The following is a 20712-nucleotide window of genomic DNA, read 5'->3' on the forward strand; positions in this document are numbered from 1 at the left end:
CCTAAAACCTAAACATACACAATCACATCAAAAATACATTTGGATTCAAAACCCTACCAAATCATAGTTTAAAGTGATCAAAATAGTGGCTTACCCCTTGCATATTTTTTGGAACATTTGAACAATACTTGATCTTTGGTTTCCTTCATTTCTGCCACTAGATTGAGCACCCTTAGCATCCTAGGTGTTGAGGAGCCAACAAATTGGTGTGACATGGCGACATCGACGGCTGGAGACCTTAAATGGATGAGATATATGGGAGAGGCGCATGAACAACCATGAGTGTTGAGGAGTGACGATGACCTCATTAGAACCAACAGAGACCGAGGAAGAAAGAGCCATTTGATGGATCTTAGGATCTATTGAGTCCAAAAACTTAGTTAATCTGAGATGAATTGATTAAATAGGGAATGGATCTAGACTTGTAATCACTGTTAAACACATAAACAAAGACGGATCAAGACATACCGTCTTGCCCTTGATTAAGGGCAAGGTTGGAGTGGTTTCACGTTGTGGGTTCCTCCTTACAGTGGTAGAGGAGCATCTTGGCATGGTGGAGGAGGGTCTTGGATGTCGTCGCCGTCTCCATTGCCTTACAGAGGAGGTGGCTCGAATCCTGGACCCATTAGGGATCCATTATCCATCGACACCATTGGGTTAGGAGTCTTCCTGTCACAATTAGCACCTGGACGATGGGAACCCTTGGGAATGTAGGATTAGGGTTAGGGCATAAGGATTAGCAATGGCTTAAGTCATGTAGGCCCCTAATCCCTTTATATATGGCGCATGGTGAACCTGGGATGCAACCATAAGGTTAGGTGCACCCCACCTCGATCAAGGGCGTGAGAGTTAGAGAGTCATAATAGCATATAAAGATCAAATAGAAGCAATAAATATTGAAAAGGATGTCTTAGCTTGTACCTTTTCCTTGAGCCCTTACATTTTGATTTTCACCTTTCTCTTTCCATGTTCAGTACTTGTTCATCTTTTATAGTCATCAATATCCTTCTTATGGTTTCTCGCCTTTCTCAACCTTTGGATATGGACTCAAACCTATTTCATTCGTAACACTTAGAGTAGAGGTTAGTTCGCTAGTAGTCTCAATTACCAAAACCATATATGGAGCTTTCAACCACATTTCAGTAAGGGTTAAACTCCCTAAAGATATAGTTGAAAAACTCAAAGGATTTTTTTTTCATAAGTATACACTTAGAAGCCTCAACAATAGTCAAATTCTCCTTAGATCCAAATATCCCATCAAAGCCACATAAGGAAGCTCCTTAGTACTAGACATCTGCACAGAACCAACCAAACAACGTTCGGGCACACTATTCAAACTTAAAAAATAAATCAAACTTCACACAAAGCTTCGTTCCACGAAAACCAACACCAAGACTTCTCGTTTATGGGAACTGGGTAACAACTCACAAAGCGGTATACAAGGGCGAAGCCATGTTGGCCTTCCTTGGTGCACGTGCACCGGGGTAAAATAAAATTTTACTAATATGTGCCTTAAATTTGTTATGTGCTTTTTTTAAATGTATATATTCTTTTATATTTGATTGAGTGTGCACCATGGCTAGTTTTGAGCTGGGTTCGCCCATGCGATATGTATATTTAGCTTTGGTAGAAACAACAGTTCACTTTCATTTTATACTCGCCAGTCGTATATGTTAAAATTGATCGTTAATTTTGAAATATATTATTCACTCAACAATGGCCAACTCTAAAGCTCGAGGATGGTGTTTTACTTTCATTTGAAATCATAATTTCATGGGATTTTAGACCTTTGGGACATACCTTCGCCCATGAGGAGCTACCGTTAGGGATTTGACGTCGGATAAACACATTCCTAATGATTTCAAGTTGATTAACAATCACTTTCTTATTATTTTTATGTTTGCTTTCATAATCAACTTCATATCAAGAAAAAAGCAATGAGAAAGAAGACAAATGCCTCAATTTTCACATGAGCATGAAGATTCAAAGTGAAGTCTGAACCATTTAATCATTTTCATCTCTCGTTTAAAGAACCAAGTCTACTAAATTATTTCTACAAAGACCGAGGGTAAGATGTGAAGTCAGTTATTTTTCGTTCTTTTTTATTTATCATATTTTAGTTTAAAAATAAACGTAAACAATGATAAATATTCGAGAACGCAACAGAGTATCTAGATAGCTGCTTGCTTGCATAATTGTCTCGTCGCCAAGTGAGCTACTCACTCAGTATTCCACGCTTGACACTCCGTGACGGACGCGCGCCCTTTCCCCTCTTCTGCGACTCATTCCGGAGCGCGCTGCCTCCGATCCGCGGCACCGCGTCGCGTCCGCCGATGACGAGGGCGCACCTGCCGGCGGCGGCGCAGCGGCGGCCGACGGTGGCGCTGCTTCTGGGCCTGGCGCTCGCCTTCTGCCTCGCCGTCCTCTCCATCCAGTCCTCCTTCTTCGCCGCCCCAGGTACGGCCCTTCCGCCCCGTATTCCCAAGCCCTAGCCAGCACACCAAGCCGACGGGTTCGCCCTGCTCTCACGCAGGGGCGCCGGGCAGGAGGCTGGATCTGGACGCCGACGACGTGCGCGAGCTCGCGGGGTTCCAGTCCCGCGTCCAGCAGTGCGTGGTACGTCTCCTCAATCGGCTTCGTGCCTGCGCACGGAACCGCACATGTTTTCCATTCCTTTTCCTTCAAACTCAACAGTGACAAAACCCCATATGTTTCGCATTTGATGCTTGATGCTGAATGCTATAGTTAATGTTACAATCGTGGTGACTGGGAACAATGCCGGGCTGGCAGTGATGTTGTAGCTATCAAGGACTTTAGTACAATAACACATAGGTTCTTCCGAAGTTACAGTAGTTTATCAACTGTTGATTCGCGCTACTCATAGAAGCAAGTATCGTTCATGTTATGTAGAGGAATTGTTCAGTTCTCTTTATCTTTCTTGTGATAAATGCAGAGCATATTCCTTGGTTATGGATATGTGTGTTGGGTAACTGGGCATTCACGTTTTGTATCTGTTGTTGCAAGGTCCATATGGATAGTCCGGCTGATCTCGGTATCTCTGATAGGCTGTCGTTCATTGCTGAAAACTTTTGTGCCCGTTGTTATCTCTGATAGCCTGTTGTTCGTTGCCTGATATTTGTTTCATATATTATCTTTGGTGTTTGTGTCTCCACATGAGTACAGGAGGCAAAATAATCATCCACTTTGAGCTCATTTTAATAAATCTTCTCAAGACATAAAAGTCTTGCGACTATATGCAACATTTCCTCAGCCTGGCAGTGCAAAGCTTGCTTGCTTATTTTTCTTCTGTTGTTTGATCATCTTCTATCTTCTGAAATCTCGTCTTTATTTAGGCTAGCAGAGGACTTGGTCTCACAGCACATATTATTGATCACTGCAAGCTGGTCCTTAAATTTCCTGAAGGGACCAACAGCACCTGGGTCAGTATTCCTCCCATTTTTATGGTCAATGGATGCTATTCCTCATCCAGAATCATGATTTAAATATTCATCTGAGATGATATTCTTGAGCTTTTTTGCAGTATAATGCTCAGTTCAAGATTTTTGAACCTCTAGAATACAAATATGATGTCTGTGAAACTATCCTATTGTGGGAACAGGTTAGTACATTCTTCTAGACTAACATGTTTGCTCTTGTTACTCGTGTTAATACTAATATGGTCGCAGTACCGCAACATGACAACTGTATTGACAAGGGAATACTTGGATGTGAGGCCGGATGGATGGTTGGATTATGCAGCTAAAAGGATCGCACAGCTGTAATCTTATTTTTTTTCTTCTTCTTTTCTTTTAAAGTGAAATCAACCTCTCCACATTGGTACTAATTCTTTTGATTTTAAAATTTGGCAGTGGTGCTGATAAATGTTACAACCACACTCTCTGTGATGAACTTCTTAGCATTTTACTGCCTGCTAAACCCCCTTTCCATCCACGCCAGTTCGCGACATGTGCAGTTGTTGGTAACTCAGGAGATCTCTTGAAAACAGAGTTTGGACAAGAGATTGATGCGCATGACGCCGTGTTTCGGGACAATGAGGCACCTGTCAATAAGGTAAACATGTTGCATTGTTTATCAAATATATCGGAACTGAAGCTTTGCAAACAAGCCTGTTTTAGGTATACCATTGTTGGCCTCTTGTTTCCCAGATCTCTCGTTTCATATATTACATCTCTTTTTTTATTTCCTGAGCTCAGCACCTCACTTTCTTAGCTATGAGTTGTCCAAGAGCTGTGCTGACAAATTTTATTTTCTTCAAGTATCAATGTGGCATAGCCATTGGTTACTGATATCTGTTATGTTTTCATCTGCAGAAATATGCAAAACATGTTGGATTGAAAAGAGACTTTCGACTGGTTGTCCGGGGTGCTGCTCGAAATATGGCACCAATACTGAAGGGCTCCTGTAATGCTGTAATCCTGATTTCTTCCAATATACTATTTGTCCCTTTTATATAATATGCTGTAATCCGGATTTATATAATATATAACTACATTCGTGTTAACAAACAAATGCAAACTTATTATCGTTTTTACAAGTTCCATTTATGGCTGAAGTTAATGTTATCGAATAGAGTTTACATGGGTGGTAAATATTTCTGTTATAGCACATGTGGGCTGCTTTTGAAACAAGATGTGACTATCTTGCTTTCCCTGCAGCCGATGAGGCACTTATCATTAAAAGTTTGACGCACAAAGAAATCAATGCGGTGATAAAGGTAAGAGATCTGCATATTGTTTCATGGATCTGAGTTTGTGATATAAACTAATTTTATGACTCATGGAAGGTCATGCTCACTTATATTTTACATGGGTTGCTCACAGGAACTTCCAAATCCTGTCTACCTTTTTCAAGGTATAGTTTTAAGAAGAGGTGCTAAAGGGACTGGCATGAAGTCCATAGAACTTGCCCTTTCCATGTGTGATATTGTTGACATGTATGGTTTTACAGTTGATCCTGGGTACACGGAATGGTGAGTTAACGAATGGCTACAATACTAAGTATTTCAACATTAACATGGCAGCTGGCACTATGTTTTCCAATGTTCTTTTGTATAAATATATACTCTGCTCACTACATTATTTCAGGACACGGTATTTCTCAGCCCCTAGGAAAGGGCACAATCCACTGCAAGGCCGAGCTTATTATCAACTTCTAGAATGCCTTGGGGTAAGTCTCGACCATGTTATCATTATGGTCTATCTGCACAGATTTATCCTGACCTATGTCATAATTACCACGTGTAGGTCATTCGTATCCATTCCCCCATGAGAGCACAGAGAGTGGAAGATTGGTCAGACATACCAAGCAAAGAAGAGATCAGAAGGGCACACACCATAGCTTTTCGTCTAAAGAAGCATGAAACTGGCCAGCTAGCTGAACTGGGGCCATTTAGCAACTGCAAGGTATGGGGAACAGTCGACCCAGACTACGGACCGGTATCAGGTACTTCAGACATGAGCGAGACGCGCAAGAATTCAAACTACAGCAAGTGGGAGTTGCTTCCGTTTGAGAAGCTGAGAAGAGAAGCGCAAGAACACCATATCCAAATGGGTGGCGTGTCTCTATACAAGATGGACGGAAACAAGTTGGATGATCTTGTCTGTGTGAGGCATCAGCGTTCATCAAGTTAAGACCGTGGCCGCCTAAGCCTAGTTGTTTGGACGCTGAATTGATTTCATGGTGGATCTGAAAGGATGCTAGACAGCAAGAGCCAGAAGATCCGATGAAGCAGCTCTGCTGTACCCACTTGTAAAATTACATGAGCCATCGGGTTCAGAGCGAGGCAGCCCTCTACCTGGAATATGGAATTCTTTTATTGGTTGTTTTGGGACTTGTAGCCTTCTAGGAATAGCTACTTAAGCTGTCTAGGGGTTGTTATGCGCACACCACATGACATGGTTTTCACTTCTTTTAACACAGCTGTAACTGATGCAAATGGGTCTTGCCATTTCTCAACTATGAGGTGCAGTTTTGTTACCGATCCAGCAGTCTCTCGATTCCAAATTCGTGACGTTTGTTGTTAACTGACACCTTATTTGACTGTCCCAGTTGAGTTCATTTACAGGATTAATGGATACCCTTCAATCTTACAAACCGATTGATGATGCCTGCAATAACTGCCTGTTAACCTATCTATCTCGCTTCTTATTTCAAACAAGTCCGTATCCATTCTTCTAAAGATGTCTTAAGTTGTCTCCAACAATCTTATCCTTTATTTCAAACTTGATTCTGTAAATAGTGTAATCTATAATACAAACAAATCCTCTATTTTATACAATCTGTATCCTCTATTTCAAACTTGATTCTATAAATAGTGTAATCTATAATAAAACAAATCCTCTATTTTACAGTCTGTTCTACGCATAGCCTTGCCCACTAGCCCAGATACAATTTATATTCCCTCCTAGACTCCTAGTATATAAGATGTTAACCATCACAAACAAGCTGCACGCTCTTTTCCCTCGACTGGATCTCACCACAATCGAGATTTTTGTGTGCCGCATTGGAGTTTCGCTGAACTTATCACAAACAAGTTTCAGAGATATGGATTCAAGGTAGGTTCGTGTAATATGTATATGTATACATAGGCATGAGACCTGGAAAGATGCATATCTTGTGTACAGCAAAATCCATCAATTCACCCACACAGAACAGAACAGGAAATCGTGCCACGGTACAACTTTATAACAGCAGCAAGCTTTGCTGTTCCAATCATATTTATAACTGATCCACGTACTATGAAGATGACATATCCGTTATTTATACCGGTAAACATCTGCCCTCAGACGATTTTTTTTACAAAGAGACGAAAACAGAAGATGAAATCCGACTTCTCCTAGGCCACACGCACCACCATTTTATCGAGCCAATACATCAAATCACCGTTTGGTTTTTTTCCCCTTGCAGCCGTTTATGCAGTGGTTGAGAAAAAAATGACGGCATCATGTTACTGCACTTCTGCTCTGCCGCCAGGCTCACAAACCTGGAATTGCAACATTTGGCACCTGTTAGTTTCATCCAACCGAAGCTCCAGGACAAGATATATGTGGTACCTTTGAAGATGAAGAATTGCAGGTGTAAGCCTTCTTTCTGAGACCCTTACATGTCCTAATTTGAACCGGATGTCGCAACACAAGGGGCGGAGGCGTTGCTAGCGCTGGTACCCGTAGTGGTAGTACCACCACCAGCAGCAGCAGCAGCAGAGTTGCTCTCTGTAACCCTTTCATTGCTTGATTCTGTAGCAGAGGGAACTTCAGAAGTGGATGCTGCCGGGCTATCACTTGTTCTGCTATTTCCTCTAGTTTCCAGACGCTCCATCATCCGTGATACGGACGCAATTCCAGCATTAACTTCTCTTCTCACTTCAGAACCAAGATCCGCCACGGATGAATTACGTGAAAACAATCTCTCCTTCCACCCTCGAGTACTCTTTGTAATAGATTCTTTGTACCTGGATTATACACAAAAGTATTGCAAAGCTTTAGGACAAAAAATCCATTATGCTGTAAAGGGGTGGTAATGGATCACAATCCAAATGTTTCTTCACAATAAGTTAGGGCCCTTAACTAATTTTAGTTCAAAAATGAATAGGAATAGTCTTTAAATTTTATAGTGTAAAATCTAGAGCCCATTACCACCCTAGCTGTAAGGCTTAAGACAAAATATATATTAACAAAATTACAAACTATCCATACTTCATAGAGACGGCATTTAAGCGGGACTTCAGGGAGTCTGAGAAAGACTGAATATCCGATGGCCCAGCCCTGTCTGGAGTTGACTGTCCAGTGGAGTGTCTCCTGATGCATCATAGTCATCATTTAGTTAGATAACTGCAAAAACTAACATGAGAGAGCAGTATCTGAATATAGATGGAGTACCTGTTAAAAAACCTAGGACTCGATACAGGAGTGCTATTTCCGGAAGAAACGACAGCATCCTGTTCAGCATCGTAGGTAAGCATCCCAGGACTTTGGTTTCCCACTTCTCCAATGCGAATAGCTCGTGGAGATGACTCGCTAGCTCTAGGTGTGGCAGGATTTGAATCATTTTCTCCCTCCATATGAGCAGAAGATGAAGAGATTGTGCCAGCAGAAGGTGAATTTGGTTGTGTAGAGAAAACTAGGAAATGTGGACGACCATGAGAGCCAGATCGTCCCCTGTGCCCCTCCCTTCTTCCAAGATGGTGTGCCCTTCCCATTGCAGCAGCAGCAGCTAGATGCTGCAGTATACGCTCTTCAAGCTCAGCATCATTACCAACAGGCAGCTGCACAAGCATATCAAGGTAATCAGGAAAAACTTAAAAACCCACATAAGAGCCAGCAAGTTGGAAGAAATGTATCATGAAGTGGTTTCGTAACACATACATGCTGCAGCTCAAAATCCCCAAGAGCAGGATGATGAAATATAGTTGTGTTCCGAGTTTGATTAGTTCTTATATTCCTCTCACGCTCTACTGCCTCAAGCAGCTCCTGACTGAGACATCAGTAAAACTAGAATTAGCAAGAAAGTAACTACTTAATAGCCTAGGAGGATCAAAAAGGTAAGGACCCTATTTGCACAGCCAAGAACTTGCCTGGTAGGATCCTTCATAGTAATAGGCTGCCAACACATTGGGCACTGTGAACTTCTCTGGCACCTATAAAAATCCCAACAAGCATTAGCATGAATAAAATTGAGCAATAACCAAATATAGTAGTACAGGTCTACTAAACATTCGGCATGGATATGACTAGCAACATTGATAGACAGAAATAAGGAGAGCACTCCAACAACAACTGATATGATAATTAAAAGTCCAAGCATTTTGACTACAACTGTTCATAACGCCAGCAAGGAAAATGCTTGTTGAGCATATGATGTTATCACTAAATTTTGTCAGTACTCAGTACCAAGACAGTACAGTTCAATAATATACCATCCCATGTCCAGAAAGCTGCACACGATAGAGAAGTCAAACATCAATTCAGGGACAAAATTTTCATGTGCAAAACCCATACTGAAGCCTTTCCAGTCACAATCAGATGTTACAGTCTAAGGTGACAGATATGGTTAACTAAACAACACAAATACCTAAGGTATTCGATGTTCTAAAATGTGTGCTTAGTGATAACCATAACTCATGCACCCAGATGAATTGCTGATGGAACTAGGTACTGTTCATGCGAAAGGTGGGAATAATATAAAAAATTGTAAAAATTGTAACATGTAGGATGGATATATTAGAGCTAGAAACATACCATTCAAGAATGCATTGGAGATGGAACTCATGTTTGCAGCCAGTCAACTAGAAAGGCAAAAACAATAATTGGTTACAGAAATAACCTTTATATGCAAAATATCTCAACTAACAAAATGGCAACTTACTGCAGAAGGGTCACTCTCACAGAAAGCCTCAAGGCAAATGCTGCATGCATCATCACATGCGTCCTGAATGCCACCCTCCACAAAGGCTGCAGCAGATGTCAAACCCTCAATCTTAGCTGTCTCATCAGTTACAGATGCCATTGCAACTGTATCACAGCCCTGAAACAAAACAGGCAAAAAAAAAGAAGCTCAGACACAGCAATTTAATTGCCCCACAACCTAATATTGAGTCACTGAGTTGAGAGGAAAGACAAATATGTTCAGCTATTTATAGGTATTTAAAATCAGGAAGTTTTGAGATATTCAAGTTATCGGATATACTTTTATTAAACGCTCCATATGAGACACTAATCGCACATTTGCACTACAAGGGGAACACAATACCAGGAAAAATATCAATACAAAATACTTCCATTGAAAACAACAAGATCTGCTTTGCTCGATAGGAACGTCTCATCTTTCATTTTCCATTCCAACACAACATGTTCCACGTAATAACATCATCAACAAAGCTTCACATATTTATGCAAACAATGCTCCGGAAAAGATTGGTAACCTCACAAAAATGCACACCTTTTTAGTAGACCAATCTAATCTTTCAAGTAGCACAAAAACAAAAGGCCAAGGTAATATCACACAGAATTATCTAGATCAACCAAGACAAAAAAGATAAAACACATTAAAAGATAGGTGACAGCATGACTACTCTATAAAACAAGCAGGCACGTGAAAAATAATCTCAGAAATCAAAAGTTTTAGATGAAAACAAAAGATTATTGATCATCACTGGTACTGATATATCCCCTGCTATCACCAGCAATCATCATTAGACATTACACAAAATGGAGCAAATGCATCTCAAGTCTTAAAGTGTAACAGGCAATAAAATAGTAGCAATACCGACGATTTATTGGTATGCATATTTACGAATTTTGCCAAATGCTGAACGCATCAGGGCTCTATTCCATACACCACACACTCCTCTGCGAGACAGCCCGAAGCACGGAAACCACACATGACAACCCATTCACCACAAATCAAAGTGACAGACCATCCCGATCACGTAACAATAACCAGTTACACTCGATGCTGAGGAACAATTTTGGATCACCAGCGGCTCAGTGAGCCAGAATTGACCCGGCTGAGTACTGCACATTCTCTGAGCTCGGTAAATTGGACCGAAAACCCCAACACATCAATGATCACATCTCTTAAGAAAGGCACAAGATAATCAGCTCAATTCCACAGAGGTCCTCACCCGAATCCCAATCTAAAGTATGCAAAAGGGCCAAACCAATGAGATGACCGTAAAACTATCTTCCTCGAAACAGAAGAGTAAGACATAAGGCTACCGTATGGAGCTAATATCCGAATTCGTTCTGAATTCCCGCGTCCAGAACCCCAAAATCCGACCGCATCAAACACAACCCCCAAGCAGCTCACTGCGACGACGACGACGACCGCCCAAATCGTCCAGGACGAGCAGGCACCTACCACAAGGACCCGAATTCTCCGGGAACCAAACCCCAGACGACCCGCTTCCCGGAACAAACCCAACTGCAATCGAAACGATCCGAACTCTCCGCCCTCCGAATGGCCGCTGCCGTGGGACCCGACCACGCCGCGGTCAGAGAGGGGGGATCTGGCCTTACCAGGCAACGCCGGGCCGCCGGTGACTCCGCGCACCCCCCGATCCGGCTCGGATTCGTTGCGTGAGGGAGCACGAAACCCTAGCCCTCTCTCCTCCCTAGCGCTCTGTGAATCTGTGATTATGATGAGGTGTAGACGGAGAGACGATGGGGAAAGGCAGAGGAGAGACGAAAAAGGGTGAGACGAGCGAGACGCGTGCCTCGTCCCCACTCGGCCCCCACCGCCCGCTCGACCCAGCAGGGTGGGCCCCGCCGCCCCTATCTCTGTCCACTACCACCGCACTCCTCCGCGCGCTGCCTCACGAGCTCACCAGCTCCACGCACACCGACGCGTGGGCCCGACGATGATTTCGGCCCACCCGCCAGTGGGTCACGACTCGATACCCCGTGGCCGTGCTCGGTTCGGTGGGGGAGTAGTTGGTGCGGGGGCACCGCTAGCCTGATAGGACACGGCGGTGCGGCAGGCGGGCGGGCCGGCCTCCAACCAAATACGTTTTGACCGCGCCGTCCACGTACCCGAGAGAAGGGCCCGCCTTGCGGCTGATTCCGACCCCACGTGTCGGCCGGTGCGGCGCGTGGGGTACGCCGTACGCGAGCGGGGGAAGTTTGTTTGGTTCCTGGTGGTGGGGTCGAGAGCTGCGGTAGGGCCAGTGGGGCAGCGGGGGCGGGTAGCAGCGAAGGCCGTGAGGGGGTGGCGCGTGGCGGCCTGGCGGGGAGCGCGTGGGCGCGGGGTTCGAGGTGGAGGCAGGGTAACGGCACGTCGTCGTCGCGACCGGCCAGCGTCGTCGTCGCCGTCAGGGATAATGTCAGAAAATCTAATGTGGGCGGGTGCATGACAGGTGGGGCATACGCGAGCTGGGCTTCTCTGCCCTTGTGGCAGTTGCCTGTGTCCGGTTTGAACTAGGGGCGATTCAGGCATTTCGTTGTGATGTTTAAGCCTTTAAGGCCGATCCTGATCCAAATATCTTCATTTGTGGATAAAAATCCAAGGGGGTTTGATCTAAAAGGCTGTGTTCTGATTGTCATGTGTGTGAGCGCGCTGGTGTTCGTCTTTGTCAGGTCGTACAATAATAATTAGTCGATAACGATGCAATTTAGGAAAATACAACAAATTCACCTTAAAAGACCTTATCTTTGCCCAGAAATTTGGCTGACAGGGGGCGAGTTCGACTTCTCAATCTATTTTGACTCCTTGAAAAGCCACAAGTCAATCAAAATTTTGGCTTCCATCCAAAATCCATAACTGAAAGCCGCTTTTGTCTAGAACAGATTTCCCAGCATTTTTGTTTTCACCTACTTTTGGCCGGCATCAAACAATCTCGAAAATTCTACTACCTTCGTTTACAAATACATGAAACCTTTGATTTTTTTTCGAAAACTTTAACCACTCATCTTATTCAAACTAGGTGAGTGCCCGTGCGTTGCAACGGGAACTGTTGAAAGAAGGGAGCAAAGGGTAGTGTTTATCGGCTGGACAGGGAAGAAGAGCACGGATCTAGGGACGACGACAGCGGCGGTGGCGTGCAAGGGAGTGCGACGTGAGGGTCGGGGGGCAACGAACGTGTGCTACGATGTTAGACCGGTCAGCCAACAACCCACGCATGCGAGCCAACAACACACGCATGCGAGAGGCAGAGAACAACATTATATAAATAGTGGTTAATATGATAAAATACATTGATATGCAAACTCCCCTTTTTGATCACTAACCAATCATGTAGTCCACAACAGCAGGCAACATTTTATCACTAACCATTCGTAGTCTGATAATACAGTCAAATTGCAAAAAGTTCATGACATACTTTATTTCATGACATAAGAACCCTCAGTCCACCAAGCTTGCGTATAGCTCTCTCCTCAGCGACACACCTCTTGTACCTCTGGAACTTGAGTTGGGTGATACCCTGGTGCTTGGGCTTGCCATAGACAATACACTTGGGCAAAGGCCTCTTCCTACAATCCATCAGATTTTTGTCGCCCCTTGCAACAATAGAAAAGTTGTTTGATAAAATTATAGTGTGTAACGATTACATAGAAATAAACAACATATGTATTCTCGACATCAATATATCACAAATCATATGCACAAATGAATGCCACCACAACTATAGACAGACATATCACACCCTACAATCCACCGGATTTTTCCCTTCCCTATGCGTCCAATGTAATACAACAATAATGTAGGCTTGATATGGCAATACACCTATGCGACCTGTGCGATGGCCGATCTGGTAGATCAGATGGTCACCTTGGTCCAAAGAGCTCCATGGCTTCTACACCAAGCGAGCATTCGTCCACTGCAAAATCCATGTACTTTTGAATTATATGTAGCTTCAAGCTAAAATAAACAATATGGTAGCAACTAAAGAAAAATAGAATCAGCCAAAACTGAAATACTAACATCCATAAAGTTACTTAAAGCAAATTCTTACCATAAATACAACATTATCAATTGATCCCAAATTAATCTGAGAATAATATACGAGCAAACACAGTCTGCTCAACAGTTTCAGTTGTCGAGAACTGTGTTGTCCCCATCACCAACAATAGGGAAGGATACCATCACCGTCGGGTCAGGAACAGTCTAGGACACAACTTAAAAATCAGTTCCTAACTTCCTACAAACAACAACAATGAAGTTAGATAGGTCGGCTAGGAAGCCAACAACCAACCGTATAGTCCAGTGCTCCTTAAAGTTTGACAGTGCAGTTTTGCATCCTGTGTTGTAAGGCATGACCTATACCAAGAACAAAGACTTCATGAGGTTTTAAGGAATTCCCTGCAATACAATGAACAAAATAAAACTTCAATTCATTTCCTCATTTTAGAGAGGATAACTTCTACTGCCAGATAGTCTATTTTTTTCATTTCTTGTTTTTTCCTTCTTTTAAGAAGGATTGAAAAACAACTTGTACAAAATAATACTTACTGCACATTAGCAGCAATCACAGTGCAGTGATTACCCTACAAGTCACACATAACTCCCAATGTTACAACCACACCACACCACTAAAACACATATATGCTATCACAAAGCCCAGGTCAACAAATTAAAAATGGCATTCTCTTGCCTTATAGAAGCAATATTTAAAGCAAACTAAAAGTTCATAGTTAAAATTATAGATCTAAACAACCAAAGCAGCATATCAGCATAACAGTGAAATACATAAGGATATGTACTGCTTGCATTGATACATCCGAATTTGCAATGCAGTCACTGTGCAGTCAAAGACACTGTTAAGTTTCCAACTAACGGAATGATATGCTTGTCAAACTACCAATGCCAAGCTTGTTAAACTTTGTACAACTCAGAATTATGAGAATCAACTGACTCGACAATTATCTGAGTGAGGTTAGAGATGCAACCTTGACGCCCTTATAGACGAGGTCATTCTCCCAGAGCTATGCAAACACCCAGACGCTCTACATGAAGTTGAGGTCCATGGTCTTGTAGTCGTTCTTGAAGTCAATCCACCTCCTCGCACGTGTGACCATGGCCTCCCACTCAGATATGTACTTGGTGACGATGTTGTGGCACGTCTCGTTGTACCTACCGATGCCGAGGTCGAGCACCTGCTGCCGGTTGGTGATGCGATGTCGAGCAGTATTGAGGAAATTAGACAGAAGGAAGGAGCGACGAATACTGACACCAGTCATCCATCCGCCGCCGGCGACGTACCTGATGTAACTGGTGAGGTCGAGACAGAGAGAATAACCCACACCGCCCGCCTCGCAACATTTGCATGCACACGCACCATGACACCGTGGATGGCCTCCTCCAGGCGCCGAATCCCGACCACCTCAATCGATGTGGACGAGGGGGAGTCGTGGGCCAAGGTCGATCTCGACAATCTCGACCTTGGTAGCGAGGCCACAGAGGGAGGTAGATGCGGTCGAGGGGGAGGAGGCAGGAGGTGGCGAGGAGAGAGGGGGTGCGACCGAGGGGGCATGGCCTCCCCGAATCGCTGGTGAAGCAAGCACGGGCAAGGAGCTTCTACAAATCGACGGTGGTCGGGGGGAGGGGCGCTGATGTCGAACGGGGGCAGGGTCACGGTGTCGCCCCCTGTGGACGCCTCCAGCGCCTGCGCCACCGTGAATCCGGGCATCGCCGAGGGGGTGAGGGCAGGGGAAGGGAGGGGGAGGCCTTGAATCCTGGACGCGTCCGCAGGGGTGTTCTCGGATCCTGTCACCGCGGCGTGGGACAGGGGGAGCAGGGGCGGCGAGTGCGAACAGGGGGAGCAGGGGCGGCGGCTCACGCGGGGTGGGAGAGGGGGAGGCGGGGGGACGAACGTGGGTGTGGGCGGGCGGACGATGTAGATTTACGGAAGCAAGTGGACGGTGTAGATTCACCGAAGGCAGAACCAGGGGAGGCAGTCTACCCCTTGCAGCCTTAATAGTAGTATAGATATATAACACGAACGGTGCAGACACGAGCCTGGCTCCTCCTGCGCTAATGCGCCATGTAGACAAGAGCCACCCGCACGAGCCTTCCTCCTCCTGTGCCATGCAGACAAGAGCCACACGCGACGACCCATATAGACGTGACGGTGGCCCAGTAGCAGGGAGCGCCTTTCAGCGCTCGTGATGGCCAAGCGCCATGCAGGCAACGCCCACCATGCAACAGGTGAGTGTATATTTTGTCCCACATCGCCTAGTTATAATAGATTGAGTCACTGATTTTTCTATATAAAGACGTTGTGCCAAGCTTATTTGACAATTTCTGAATAGCTAGACCGGACTGAAGTGTGGGCCTTGACTGCCTACTTTATTTTTTTGAAATATTTTTGTTTTTATATCTTCGGAAATTTTCGAAATTTAAAATCGGTAAATTCTGATTAAATTCGGTAATCGAAGGAAACGATCGGTAAAAGGTTGTACCGATTTCGATACCGATTCCAGTATAAAATTCCGACAACCGATTTCGATTCCGAAAAATACCGTTATTGTTGAATCCGGTCGGAAAAATCGAAAACGGTATCCGAAAAACCGAAAAATTCTGAAACCGTTTTCAACCTTAGATGAGACCACACACCTTAGCTTTGTTTGGGGCAACGTAGTCTACATTCCGATACGTTCCGATATCTTGCCAGATCCTGTCGAGCGCATAAAGGTCGCATACCAGCTTCAATACTTCCCGCGATTTTTCGTCAGGGCAGCTGCATATATGCATCGTAAGTGTTTGTCAATTGTGGTCACAGTGAAGTGACAAAGTATTTCAAAAGATGTGTGAAAGGCATCTGAATGACGAGCTGCCTTAGATACATATAGTTGAACTCCAGTTTATTTATTGTGGTTGTTCAGTAAAACAGAAAAGCAAGGATAACAAGGGTTAAAACAAATAAAAGTAGTTCCGAGTAGCTTAAGTCGGGTATCCATAATATAAAGAGATCAGCACTCCCTGGTTTTTACTATCTCAGTGGTTTCGTGGCTTGATGTTTCAGAAAATAATTCATTCAAAGCACTGGTGCAAGAACTCATTTGAAGAATTTACCTTTTCACCGATTCAATGAACTTTGCAAGGATGACAGACTCGATGTGTGATTCTGCGAGCGTAAGCAGATGGTTCAGACATCTATTCCACGCACCGAAACCTCCAAGCGTCTTGCTGTGTTTCTGTAGCCGAGCAGCGACACTGTGTAGCAACCGAGACGTTCGGTACTGAGAAGAAAGGTTGCCTGATCAGCACATGAAAGTGGGCATGGGAGAACTAACTCTCAGTAAGGCCTTGTTCGGTTAATCCCGTTAACTATGGATTGAATGAAATTGAAAAAAATTAAGGAGTTTGACTTATTTGGGATTTAAACCCACCCAATCTCACTCAATCCACATGGATTGATAGCTAACCGAACAAGCCCTAAATAGGAATAAATGACTCACTCTGAATGCATCCAGCTGGAAATTAGGATCCCGCAGATGATCTTCGCCCTCCCATCGGGCAGTGACAGGATTAGGCTGGGACAGGTAGGTACTCATGGAGTCCCGTAAGTAATTCCAGGTGACTGAAAGTGTCCCTCCCTTAAAATTCTCCTGGTATTGCTTAAGGAGATCTCCAGCGACCTACAAGAGCATGAAAAGATGCACGTTATTTAAGGAGAAGTGAATTCATAGCATTTTTAGAAACTGATCCCAACTTTCCTCTGAACTCAGTTTATTTCAGAAAACATGTCCCTCAAATATCGTCAGTCTGAAAAACAAGCCATCAGCTGGCTTTTCCGAAGGGTGCTGATAAGTACCTGCTGCAGAAGAACAGTGTTGTCCCCCTCAAATGTTTGGAATATGTCCAAAACGATTTACAGCAGCATAGCCATGGCCACCACAGGCTTCTCTGCATACGCTTATAGACTTGGCTGTATATGAAGTTATGTAGGCTTTCAACCCAGACGAAAGAACATGCACGTCAGCAATAAGGTCCTCATCGTTGGTTTTCTTCATTTCCGAGTACTTATCCACTAACTGCACCGTGGCGAAGTGAAACGCATACGACGACGCTAACATGGGCATCAGTTTGTGCTGGTGAGACTGATAATCCAACACACTGATCTCGGGCTGCTTAGGTGGACCAAATTGGTGGCGCAGCAGAGCATACCTCACAACAATCGTTACTGCGACTTTGAGAACACCCACAGAACAGTAAGCAATGCCAACTCGTCCACCGACAAGCTCCCCAAGGGTTGCTGCAAATCTTTTGTTAATTGTGGGTAGACTGCTCGTGTATTTCCCATCCCGTGACACATCACCGAACCGATTCAGAAGATTGTCTCTGGGTATCCTAACTGAGCGGAACCTCAGCGCACCATTGTCTACACCATTTAGACCGATCTTGTGCCCACAGTCATTGATCTCGATTCCAGGAAGAACAGCGTGAGTTTCAAGGTCCCGTATGGGGACGATAAACGCGTGGATGCCCATATCAGCAGCCTCCCCTCCTTTTCCTTGAAGGGGTAAAATTAACCTTGCAAAGACAGTAGCAAATTTTCCATGAAGCGCAGCATTGCTGATCCACCACTTAATAGCTCCATCATTTGGGGTGTTAATAATGAACTCATCAGTGACATGATCAAATGTAGCGGTAGTTTGTAGGGCTTGGACATTCGATCCTATTTGCAAGAAAAGAACACAACAGTGCGTTAGGTGCTGGGTACAAGCCCTACTGTGCGCCATTCAAAATAAACAGAACACAACAGTATTGAGACATTGTAGCTGGACTGTACATTGATAAAGTGCTAAGCAAAATAATAGAGACAACACCAATTATTGGATAATAAATAAATATAAGTGGAGAACCTAACCATGATGTAGTTCTGTCATTGCAAAACAACCTGGATAATCCAAATTGTCAATTCCATCAAAGTACTTATCTCTGTGCTTTTTGGTTCCTAGATTTATGACAGAACCACCCCAGAGACTGCATTAGCAAGGAGGTAAAGTTAATACTATATGAGAGACTAAGACTTCTATCAGATAGAGAGTACATAGCTGGCTACAAAATTTAATCCAGAAGGACATTTCCACAAATTCGAATATGTTGAAATGTACAACTGATAATATATGGCGACAGAGTTTGGATCTGGGCCCATCATCAAAAGAAACAAAACCATATAGCTGAGATAAGAAGTGTCCATATTGATTGTGATTTCAAGGCAAGTAATTGATTGTTATCATCTGTCTGATGAGTTGAATGCCTGAAAAACAGCCGCAGCAGGAATTTCTCCAAAAGCATCCTCAACTGCTCAAGTACATTTTTGCAAGGGATTGAGTTGACCAAATCATTGTCCTGAATAATCAACGCATCTTTATGATAATATGCTAAGCATGACCTCATTCACAAAAAGGAAACTGAAATCATACGTACACCCAAACCAAAAAGTTTTATCGCAATAAAAGAAGGGGAAATAATGGAGAAGAAAACGAGCTCGAACTGTGTTTTCATAAACCCTGTCACTGAAAACCACTGGCACCAATACAGGTAAGGCAAAGCATCCTTAGAATCCTTTTGAATGCGACAACGGATTGCATGTGAGCTCTATAAAGAAAAGGTTGCTAGGTGTCTGTAGAGACAGCTGGATCGGTTAATTGACCCATAAGTTAGGTAGCATGGTCTACGTACTATGTCCCCTACGATCAGTCATGTTATACTGAATTGCATACTTGAACACAACCAATGAACACTGATAACTAAGTAACTAACACCAACAAACACTGGTAACTAACGCCACCACCTAACGACATGAAACACGCGGAGTCTGGAATCATCGCCATCAATTGAAGCATGCAAACTACTCTACAAAAGCAAAGCAGTCAAGAGCTCAATATATCACGGAGGCGTGCGATCCTGCTAGCACGGACCTGTACTGGACGCCGAGCTTGACGCCGAGGGAGATGTCGGCCCCGCCTGCGGCCTCCATGACGGCGAAGTACTCGGCGGGGTCGGTGGCCATGAGCGTGAGTGGGCGCACCCCGGCCTCGCGCACGAGCGTGCGCAGCTGGCGGTAGCAGAGGTCGCGGTGCGCGGCCGTGGGCAGCTCGATGGGCGTCTGCAGGTCGGGGCGTGCCCGGAAGAAGTCGAACAGCCGCATCTGCGCGGCGCGGTGTCGGTCGCGGAGGTACGCCGCGAGAGCCGCCGCCACGTCCGTGCCGCCCTCGACGCGGTGCCCGCACGCCGCGAGGGCCAGCGGCTGGTGGTGGCGGTCGGCCGGGGCGGGCTGGAGGAGGTGCAGGGAGAGGCGGCGGAGGCGGCGCGCCGCCGCCGATGACTCCTCTCCCGCGGCGGATCCGGTTGCCATGGGCGCGCCCGTGGAGGTGCAGGTGCAGGTGCAGGTGCAGGTGCTCGACGAAGTCGAGGGGGCGGAGGCGTGCGCGCGAAGGGAAGTGGAGCCTGTGAAGCGGTGTCGTTACGGTTCGTCTTCACGAGATCCGCGGTACAACGTCTCCCCGATACCCGCCTCCAGGTCCACCGCCGACGCGTCCACCTTCTTCATCTTCGGTGTGGGCGGTACCCCGCCGGCACGAGGGGCTGCATCTCCACCACCAAAGTCATCTCTCTCCGACGGGGGTGTGATGCGGGGGAGGGCAAATGCGGATTCTTCGCGCGAGACAAGTGTTGTGCATTGCTATGGAACCCTAGGAGAGGGGAAAGGAGAGGCGGCGACGGCGGAAGCCGAGCACGGGCTAAGGCGCTAGGAAGCAGAACCGCGTGGAGGGAGCGGTTGCTAACGTGTTGGGAGGAGAACCACGACGGGGAGGGGAGTAGAGGTTGCGCGAGTGTCCCGTGAGGGAGGAGCGACGAACTAAGAGATGGGAATGACGGAAGAGAAGATGAGAATGAGAATGGCAGAACCAGGAATGAGGCAGCCTACCCCTTAGAGTCTTAATAGGTAGTATAGAAATTGTAAAATTTTAAGTTAAGCACAAACTACTGTAAGTGCAATCAACCTTAATTGAGGGTTTTGGTGATTAATGACAAAACAAACTAAGATTCTAACAAATTTGCTCCTAGTGTGTACACAGTATTTTTACAGACAGGAGAAGCACAGATCCTACGAGCATAAAAGTATAAAGCACAGCGGATTTAAAATTCCACATCAAATGGCGTGCTCCAAGTGCTATGAATCATCGGCGGTACTAAGTTTATAATTCTTGAGTCATAGGAATCGCCGTACAATTAAGAGGGATCCGC

The 20712-nt window shown here is 45.0% G+C and overlaps 2 protein-coding genes and 1 pseudogene across 3 annotated transcripts; 1 reads left to right on the forward strand and 2 right to left on the reverse strand.

Annotated features, from left to right (window-relative positions):
- Window positions 1-2210: 2210 nt before the first annotated feature.
- On the forward strand, window positions 2211-6026 carry LOC732745 (sialyltransferase like protein). The gene is made up of 11 exons (NM_001346739.1): window positions 2211-2457; window positions 2534-2616; window positions 3354-3440; window positions 3542-3619; window positions 3687-3778; window positions 3870-4071; window positions 4332-4422; window positions 4677-4735; window positions 4842-4990; window positions 5106-5187; window positions 5265-6026. The coding sequence occupies exons 1-11, from the start codon at window positions 2334-2336 to the stop codon at window positions 5649-5651; spliced, it is 1434 nt and encodes a 477-aa protein (NP_001333668.1). The 5' UTR covers window positions 2211-2333; the 3' UTR covers window positions 5652-6026.
- A 541-nt stretch (window positions 6027-6567) lies between these two features.
- Window positions 6568-11492, reverse strand: LOC100191868 (uncharacterized). Of its 2 annotated transcripts, none has more exons than XR_564906.4 (9): window positions 11037-11492; window positions 9385-9543; window positions 9258-9304; window positions 8594-8656; window positions 8385-8493; window positions 7899-8284; window positions 7716-7817; window positions 7074-7471; window positions 6568-7003 (listed from the first exon to the last, which is right to left on the reverse strand). XR_564906.4 is itself a non-coding variant. In NM_001137292.1 (9 exon segments), coding segments are annotated over 7 exon segments (1191 nt in total). In that variant the 5' UTR covers window positions 9526-9543; window positions 11037-11150; the 3' UTR covers window positions 6572-7003; window positions 7124-7128.
- A 4543-nt stretch (window positions 11493-16035) lies between these two features.
- Window positions 16036-19834, reverse strand: LOC103655866 (acyl-coenzyme A oxidase 2, peroxisomal-like; annotated as a pseudogene).
- Between the last annotated feature and the right edge of the window lie 878 nt (window positions 19835-20712).

Source organism: Zea mays, chromosome 4 (assembly GCF_902167145.1).
Source record: "Zea mays cultivar B73 chromosome 4, Zm-B73-REFERENCE-NAM-5.0, whole genome shotgun sequence".
Taxonomy (NCBI): domain Eukaryota; kingdom Viridiplantae; phylum Streptophyta; class Magnoliopsida; order Poales; family Poaceae; genus Zea; species Zea mays.